Source organism: Hemitrygon akajei, chromosome 23 (genome assembly GCF_048418815.1).
Source record: "Hemitrygon akajei chromosome 23, sHemAka1.3, whole genome shotgun sequence".
NCBI lineage: Eukaryota > Metazoa > Chordata > Chondrichthyes > Myliobatiformes > Dasyatidae > Hemitrygon > Hemitrygon akajei.
In genome coordinates this window covers 63,022,672-63,032,580 of record NC_133146.1, presented here as the reverse complement: position 1 = coordinate 63,032,580, position 9,909 = coordinate 63,022,672, and the positions used below count along the sequence as shown (strand labels likewise).

General features: G+C 39.5%; 1 protein-coding gene across 1 annotated transcript in view; it reads left to right on the top strand.

Moving 5' to 3' along the window:
* The first annotated feature begins 8,000 nt into the window (after positions 1–8,000).
* atp6v1ba (ATPase, H+ transporting, lysosomal, V1 subunit B, member a) overlaps positions 8,001–9,909 on the top strand; it is a 101,356-nt gene continuing 99,447 nt past the window's right edge. The window contains exon 1 of the mRNA XM_073027848.1: positions 8,001–8,157. Within this exon, the coding sequence (XP_072883949.1) occupies positions 8,055–8,157 (103 nt within the window). The 5' untranslated portion in view covers positions 8,001–8,054. The remainder of the gene's footprint in view (positions 8,158–9,909) is intronic.

Below are 9,909 nucleotides of genomic sequence, written 5' to 3'. Positions count from 1 at the left end.
AATTCTCTTAACATTGTTGTATTTTTAAATACATATAATCTTTTTAAAATACAATATACACCTTGTTAATACTGCTATTTGAAATTTTGCTACTTTTCTGTTTTTACCTGTGTATATCTTGTGCATTTTTTGGTACTTTTATCATCTCATTTATAATATCTAATGAATAATTTTATATCACTTCTCATTTTAATTCTGCATTTCTTTTCCAAATATATTTGTTTTCTGTCATAAATTACCTTTGTATATACATTGGATTCTGGTTATAGAAACATAGAAAACCTACAGCACAATCTTCTTCTTCGGCTGTCCATCAATTTTCATGATGAGGCCTGGGCAAGGTTGTATGGAAGACCTGCAATTGCCCATGTTGCAAGTCTCCCCTCTCTATGCCACCGATGTTGTCTAAGGGAAGGGCATTAGGACCTGTACAACTTGGCACCAGTGTCGTTGCAGAGCAATGTGTGGTTAAGTGCCTTGCTCAAGGACACAACACGCTGCCTCAGCTAAGGCTCGAACTAGCAACCTTCAGATCACTAGACCGATGCCTTATCCACTTGGCCACAGCACAATACAGGCCCTTCAACCCACAATGCTGTGCCGAACTTGTACTTACTTTAGAAATTACCTCGAGTTACTCATAGCCCTCCATTTTTCTAAGCTGCCTGTACCTGTCCAGCAGCCTCTTAAAAAACCGTATTGTATCCGCCTTCACCACCGTCACCCGCAGCCCGTTCCACGTGTTCACCACTCTCTGCATAAAAAACTTAACCGACATCTCCTCTGTACCTACTTCCAAGCAACATAAAACTGTGCCCACTTGTGTCGGACATTTCAGCCCTGGGAAAAAGCCTCTGACTATCCACACAATCAATGCCTCAAATGGTTAATTGAACCATCTGTTAATTATTTAATATTAACAATCTGTTAATAAGAGTAGCTGCTTATTTGGGACAAAGAACAAACACTAATCAAGAATGTAGGTGGGACTGCTTAATTGGGACAGGAGACTGTTGTCGAAGAGTTTCAAACTATGGTTCATATTCTGCATGGAGGACAGTGACCAGTGGTGTTCCACAGCGATCTGTTCTAGGACCCCTCATCTTTGTGATATTGATAAATGACCTGGATGAGGAAGTAGAATGGTGGGTTAGCTATTTTCCTGATGACACAAAGGTTGGGGGTGTTGTGGATAGTGTGGAGGGCTGTCAGAGATTACAGCCGGACATCAATAGGATGCAAAAGTGGGCTGAGACGTGCCAGCTGGAGTTCAACTCAGGTAAGTGTTAAGTGGTTCATTTTGGGTGGTCAAATTTGAAGACAGGATATAATATTAAGATTCTTGGCAGTGTGGAGGGTCAGTGAGATCTTCACGTTCTTGTCCATAGGACACTCAAAGCTACTGCACAGGTTGACAGTGTTGTTAAGAAGGTGTACCATGGGACTGAGTTCAAGAGCCATGAAATGTTAAAGACCTTGGTTAGACTCTACTATGATTACTGTGTTCAGTTCTGGTCACTCACTACAGGAAGGATGTGAATACTATAGAAAGAGTGCAGAGGAGATTTACAAGTACGTTGCCTGGATTGGAGAGCATGCCTTATGAGAAGAGGTTGAGTGAACTTGGCCTTTCTCATTGGAGTGATGGAGGATGAGAGGTTACCTGCTATGGGTGTATAAGATGATGAGGGGCATTGATCGTGTGGGTAGCCAGAGGCTTTCTCCCAGGGCTGAAATGGCTAACACGAGGGGGCACAGACTTAAGGTGCTTCAAAGTACATAGAAGGGGGATGTCAGAGGTATGTTTTTTTACACTGAGAGCGGTGGGTGACAGTTGTAGAGATGGAAACAATAAGGTCTTTTAAGATACTCAGAAATAGGTACATGGAGCTTTGAAGAATAGAGGGTTATGCAGTAGGGAAATTCTGGGCAGTTTCTAGAGTAGATTGCATGGTCAGTACAACATTGTGGGCCAAAAGGCCTGTAGTGTGCTGTAGATTTCTATGATTCTATGATAGTGTCCGATGCATGCACTAGTGTGACTGCTAGACACTACACTAAGAGTAAACAGATTTTTATCACCGGTAATTGGCAAGTAATAAGCAGTAAGGCAATTCAGAACCATTTTGCTCACTGCATCTTCAAGCATTGAGGCTTGTACATGCCAGAAACAGCCGATAGTGAACATGAAATGATCCACTACTTCAACAAGTTAGGAATTGCAATGAATTTGAAGGTATTGACAATCATCTTGAATATTACAATGAAAGTAAAGATTTGGAGGACGTAACCATCAATAGCATTATATGAAGGCAGTCTATTATCTACACCAGGTGTCTATGCTGAATTTGTTCATTTCCAGTCAATCAAAAGAATTAAGTGCCGTACATTCCTCTGACATTAACTCCTCTGTTGAGGAGTTGTTGATAATCACAGTAAATACAAGAAACACAATAGAATCAATGAAAGCCTAGTCCCAACAAGTTGGACAACAACCAATGTGCAAAAAAAACCAAACAATGCAAATTTAAAAAGAAAGAGAAAAATAAATAATAATAATAATAAATAAATAAGCCATAAATAGACAAAGAATCCTTGAAAGTGAGTCCAGATCAGTGATGGGGCAAGTGAAGTTGAGTGAAGTTATACCCTTGGGTTGAAGGGTAATAACTGTTCCTGAATCTGGTGGTGTGGGTCCTGAGGCTCTGGTACCTTCTTTCTTATCCCAGCATTGAGAAGAGAGCATGGCCTGAATGGTGGGGGTCTTTGATGATGAATTTTTCTTTCCTGTGACAGCAACCTGTAAATGTGCTCAATGATAGGGAGGGTTTTACCCATGACGGAGTAGGCCATATCCACTACTTATTGCATTGGTGTTTTCATACCAGGCTGTGATTCAACCATTTAAAAGTATACTCCACCACACATCTATGGAAGTTTGTCAGTTTTAGATGATAGGTCGAATCTTCACAAACTTTAAAGAAATTAGAGGCACTGCCATGCTTTCTTTGTAATGGCGCTTACGTATCCTCTGAAATGATAACACCGAGGAATTTAAAGTTCCCCAGCTCTGCTCTCCCATCGAGACTAGCTCATGGTCCTCCGGTTTCTTCCTTCTAAAATTAATAATAATTAATAGTGTGTTCAATACACACTTTTCTGGTGTGACAGTGGAAAAGTGTGTATGGAACCAGAGGAAATAGCAGAAGTACTTAATGAATACTTTGCTTCAGTATTCACTACGGTAAAGGATCTTGGTGATTGTAGGGATGACTTACAGTGGACTGAAGAGCTTGAAAATGTAGATTTTAAGAAAGAGGATGTGCTGGAGCTTTTGGAAAGCATCAAGTTGGATAAGTCGTCAGGACCAGATGAGATGTACCCCAGGCTACTGTGAGAGGTGAAGGAGGAGGTTGCTGAGCCTTTGGTAATGATCTTTGCATCATCAATTGGGATGGGAGAGGTTCTGGAGGATTGAAGGGTTGCAGATGTTGTTCCATTATTCAAGAAAGGGAGTAGACCAGAAATTATAGACCAGTGAGTCTTACTTCAGTGGTTGGTAAGTTGATGGAGAAGATCCTGAAAAGCAGGATTTATGAACATTTGGAGAGGCATACTATGATTAGGAATAGTCAGCATGACTTTGTCAAAGGCAGGTCGTGCCTTACGAGCCTGATTGAATTTTCTGAGGATGCGACTAACACATTGATGAAGGAAGAGCAGTAGATGTAGTGTATATGGATTTCAGCAACACATTTGATAAGGTACCCCATGCAAGGCTTATTGAGAAAGTAGGGATGTATGGGATCCAAGGGGACATTGCTTTGTGGATCCAGAACAAGCTTGCCCACAGAAGGCAATGCTTGCAGACAGGTCATATTCTGCATGGAGGCCAGTGACCAGTGGTGTGCCTCAGGGATTTGTTCTACGACCCCTGTTCTTTGTGATTTTTATAAATGACCTGGATGAGGAAGTGAAGGGATGGGTTAGTAAATTTGCTGATGACACAAAGGTTGGGGGTGTTGTGAATAGTATGGAGGGCTGTCAGAGGTTACAACGGGACATTGATAGGATGCAAAACTGGGCTGAGAAGTGGCAGATCGAGTTCAACCCAGATAAGTGTGAGGTAGTTCATTTCGGTAGTGATGCACCATCAATAACTCTCTGAGACGTGAGGCGAGATATAGGCTTTTATTGGCTGGAAGAAAGAACAAGCAGCAATTGACCTACATCCTGGAGACTGAGGCCAGGGCTCAGGCTCCAATCGCCTTTATACTGGGGTCCGTGGGAGGAGCCACAGGAGCAGTCAGCAGGGGTGGGGTGCGTGTCCAGACAGGAATATGTAGTTCACCACAGGTAGGTCAAATATGATGGCAGAATATAGCATTAATGATAAGATTCCTGACAGTGTGGAGGATCAGAGGAATCTTGGAGTCTGAGTCCATAGGCCACTCAAAGCTGCTAAGCAGGTTGACTCTGTGGTTAAGAAGGCATACGGTGCATTGGTCTTTTTAACTATTTCCATGAAATTTTGTCAAAATGGGGCAGCCATTTAATTTTGGCCAAAAAGTACTAGTCCCAATGTAACTCAAACCCGGAATCCACTGTATTCCCTTTTGTTGTTATGTCTTTTGTTCATATTCTAAGTATATTTAACTTTATTACTATTATCTTTATATTTATCTGTCACTTTTCATTGTTGCTTAAATGTGTTCTCATTTTTAAATGAAAAAATTACCTGAACCTGAGGTATTATTCATCATTTTCCAAGTTTGGTTCAACTCTAATCCTCTATATAATTTAGGCTTTGTCTTAATTATGTATTTCAGAATTATTAGTTTAAACATTATTGATTCCCATTTCTTCAAAACTTTCTTCTCTTTATTATGGTGATTTTCAAGTAACTCAATTTCTCTTCAAAGAGTCCTCATAGAGGGATCAGAAGTGGGAAGAGTGAGCATTTTCAAGTTCCTGAATGTCAATATCTGAGGATCACTGCTTTTTACAGCTGCTTGATGAAAAACATACTATCCAGGTGCATCACAGCTGCATATGGCGTTTGAGCTGCCCATGACCACAAAATATTGCAGAGTTGTGAAGAAGCCCAATCCTTCATGCTCACCAGCCTCCCCTCCATTGCCTCTGTCTATACTTTCTGTTGCTAGAACATAATCAAACACCTGTCCCACCTGTGTCACTCTCTCTCCTACCCCTTCCCATTAGGCAGAAGATAAAAAAGCTTGAAAGCATGTACTATCAAGCTAAAGGACTATCGTGCAGTAAGTGATTCACCATAATATAAATTCAGTGTAGAATAGAATGTCCTCCATTTCCATATTCTTTTTTTAAAATTTTTTTTATTGCGTTTTTAAGTGATTACAGAGTAAAGTATAGGAAAAAAAATGTGTATAACCCTTCCCCCCTCCCCCCTAACTTCCCTATAGAAAAAAAAAGAGAAAGAAAGAAAGGAAAAAAAAGAGTGCCTGGATGTTGGAAGATCTCCACATGCTCCATGGAGTTCATAATAACTTCAGCATATATATTTATTTCTTTCCCCAAGTAACCAATTGTTTCGTCTTCAGAGCACCTATATATTTAGTCCTGTCTTTTGTAAATAAGGGCACCAAATTTTCAGAAATGTTTCATATTTATCTCTTAAATTATAAGTAATTTTTTCTAGTGGAATACAGCCATAAATTTCTTTCTTCCAACAATCTATACATAAATATGTATCCGATTTCCAAGCAACTGCAATAGCCTTTTTGGCTACTGCCAGTGCAATTTTTATGAATTCTTTCTGATATTTATTCAGTTTGGGTTTGGGTTTTATCCCTTCAATATCACCTAGTAAGAGTAATATTGGATTATGAGGAAGTTGTGTTCCTGTAATTTGTTCCAATAAAAGTCTTAAATTTGTCCAAAAAGGTTGAATTTTAGAACAAGACCATGTAGAATGTAAAAAAGTACCAGTTTCTTGGTTACATCGGAAACACTGATCAGATAAATTTGGGTTTAATTTATTTATTTTTTGTGGTGTAATATATAATTGATGTAGAAAATTATATTGCACTAATCTTAACCGAACATTTATTGTATTTGTCATACTATCAAGACATAGTCTTGACCAATTTGTTTCTTCAATTTTAATATTCAAATCACTTTCCCATTTTTGTCTTGACTTATGGACTCCTTGTTTAATTGCCTGTTTTTGAATCAAATTATACATACACGATATAAATTTTTTAACCTTTCCTTTTTGAATTAAAATTTCTATTTCATTAGATTTCGGCAATAACATTGTTTGACCTAATTTTTCTCTTAAATAAGCCCTTAGTTTTTTGTTACTTTCAACTAAGGGCTTATTTAAGAGAAAAATTAGGTCAAACAATGTTATTGCCATTTCCATATTCAAAACATCAGTGTTATCCAGATCAAAGCAGATCCCTTGATCAGCACCCTATTCACTTGTCTTTTCTAATATCTCCTCCCTGACTGTTGGTTGGCCTGTACCTGCACCAGTTACTTGCCAATGTTGCTTTTCCAGCACCAGCCAAACAACAGCCTCAACCACCCGTAAGGTCAGTGACAGCAAACATTGGAAACAGCACAACTCACACGTCAAGACAGGTGCAATCTAAATGTGGGAAAATGTCACTTTCTTCATTGTTGCTGGTTTTAAATTTTGGAGTTCCCTACCATCCAGGCCAGTGGAATGATCCTCATCAAATAATGTGAAGCCATTTTAGACAGCTCACCTCACTGTCTCAGCAACATTTAAGAATGTGGAGCAGATACTGACCTTAACAGTGATACCTATCTTCTGTAAATAAATAAAAACTCTGCTTATATTCTGTCCCAATTACTTAGGAGTTTGCTTCTTATTTAATGAGAGTTATATTTGTTTTCCCCCATATCCTTTATTTTCTTTAATGTCCTTTCACACACATTATAGTGTTTAATATTTACTGGACAATTCTGTTGTTTTGTTGCCCATTTTGCTTAAATGCCATTCACATTACTTGTGCATCTAACTTGTTTGTTTCCTTGAGTTTATTGATCTATCCCTAAAGGATTTCAGCCCGAAACGTCGACCATCTATTCAGTTCTATAGATGCTACCTGACCTGCTAAGTTCCTGCAGCATTTTGTGTGTTAGAAACATAGAAAACCTACAGCACAATACAGGCCCTTCGGCCCACAACGTTGTGCCGAATAAGTCCCTACATTAGAAATTACCAAGGGTTACCCATAGCCCTCTATTTTTCTAAGCTCCATGTACCTATCCAGGAGTCTCTTAAAAGACCCTATCGTATCCGCCTCCACCACCTTTGCCGGCAGCCCATTCCACGCACTCACCACTCTCTGAGTAAAAACTTACCCCTGACATCTCCTCTGTACCTGCTCCCCAGCACCTTAAACCTGAGTCCTCTTGTGGTAATCATTTCAGTCCTGGGAATGTTGTTCTGGGTATTTCGGTTACTCTTATTCCTTAAGTTGCAAATTGTTGAACGTTTGAAATAAAACAGATAAAAGCTGAAGGTACTCAGTCGGCCTACAGCGATTACGGAAGGGAAAACTTTTCAGATACATGATCTTTCATGCCTATCATTAATTTTGCCACACATGTTGGGCATCTCCAGCACTTCCTCCATTTGTTTAAACTTCCCTTATTCCTTAGATTCCTATCACCTTTATCCCAGTCAATTATTCCTGCTGAGGCTTATTTCCATCAAAACCTCTCTTTATGCTAACTAAACACTCGTTGCAACAGCATGATGGGGAGAGAGAAAGTTTGAAAGGCTTTTGCAGCTGTGGAAATAAATGAGAGGCTAGATATTTGTTCCGTAAACGTACCCAAGTTAGACTAGGCCTGAAGCGCGTAGTCCTGGCAACGGCGACATTTCCCATTGGACAACGGGCGGGACGGCACCTCCTTCAGCCCGTGCGCCTCCGGAGGTCGGGATGACGTAACGCACGCTCCGGCTGCCCCGCCGGGATCGCGCTTCACGTGACCCAGGTTTCGCGGAGGCGCGCCTGTGCCTGTCGAGTGGGAAGATGTCGCTGATGGTGGAGCAAGCGGTTGCCAATGGACCTCGGTTTGGGGCCAGGGAGCAGGCACAGGCAGCGAGCAGAAACTATTGCTCGCAGCCCAGGCTAAGTATGTGTCCGGACATTGCCTTAATGATCAGCTGAAAGCGGCATGGTTGTCGGAGTTTATTGTTTTTGTAGCTTAAGAGTCGTGAATGTCCGGGCCTTGGAGGTGTTGGGAATGTAATTATAGTACTTTTAATTTCAGCAAGTGATTCAACTTCCTCGTTGAAAAAAATCATGAAGGTGTTTCATTTTCAGAATGTGGGATGATGGCTTTTCAAAAATAATATCATTATCTCGGCGATTTTTGGTCGGTCTTGTTACTACGTTTTTGCTCAAATACATTTTAGATTGCTTGTTCGGTGTTAAGTGGAGGCTTAAATGTTGATCCATTGGCATATGAAGTGTCACGGTTAACAGATGAATCCAGTTCTTATTCGCATTTGTCAGATTAGATCCAGTGTCTGATCGCCCTGTTACAGAGTATTTCAGAACAGCGATCCGGTCAACATTTTACAGGATCTTCCCCAAATCGGGGCATAGTCTGTTACAGAACAGCCCAAGATTTCATGTGATTCAATCATGTGACTTGAAAGAGGCAAGACATCAACTTTATTTCATTTTATTTAAATGGCTGTATCTGATTTTATTTTCGTGTTATCATATTATCGTATATTGATTGGACTAACGCGTTTGTCTTTAACTCGGAAATTGAAACATGTTTCATGTTTTAAATTACGCATTTTTTTAAAGTAAGCATGAATATCTCAAGTTTCTGTGCTGATGGGTGCTTAACTGACTATCCATTAAGGAGTCTTAAAGTTGTTCCACTTTTAATATCCTTATTCTGAGATTTTTTTGTGATTGCTTGGGAAAAATAAAATCTGCTAAGTCTATCTGAATAAGTTTTCTGTACAGTTTTTTAAAACTACTAAACAATTTCAAGTAGTCGTAATTTTGCAGATGATGGTGCCATTATTTATTTCACTAATGCACATTTTGATCAAGGTTGAATAAATATCAAACTTTGATACATAGTGAGAGGCAGAATTTAAGTTGTCATAATCTAGTTGAATATTTCACATGGTGATGTCGTGAACCTTTGCAAATATTGTGACTTAGGTGTGCACAGCATTATAGGTTGTAGCTCAGCAGTAGTAGTTCTATAGAATTGTCATAATTTTTGGGTACATGTTTGTAATGTTAAATTTAGGAATGGTTTGATTTGAGAAAATCTACAGATACTGGAAATCCAGAGCAACACACACACAAAAATGGTGGAGGAACTCAGGAGGTGAGGCAGCATCGATGGAAGGGTCTCGGTCGGAAACATCAACTGTCACTCTTTTCTATAGATGCTGCCTGGCCTGCTGAGTTCCTCCGGCATTTTGTGTGTGTTGCTTAATTCACAATCTTCCCAAAAACATTCTGTTTAGGATGGTAAGAAGTTAAGGAGTAAAGTTTGTTTTCCTCTGGCTTTGAGCTTGTCATTAACTTACAGTTGTGGACATCCCAGTATTAGTTGAAAGATGATGTATCCCAGGTGAATGCCATTTGTCTCGACAGGCATGAAGGTTTTGGAAACTGAGAAGCCATGTGAAGTCATCTATCAGCCCTCAAGAATAAATCATCTAATCTCTTCATTTTTAATCTTTCTTGTAAAGTTCTATTTAGTATTTATCAATACCTTGAATGATAATTTCAGTTGGATAACAACATGGAATTAAATGATTGAGAAAGGTTTCCTTTTCCAGATCAGAAAATGACTGTTACTAAAATTGGAATCTTATTCTCTTTTTAGTTAATTAGTAGCAAGAAA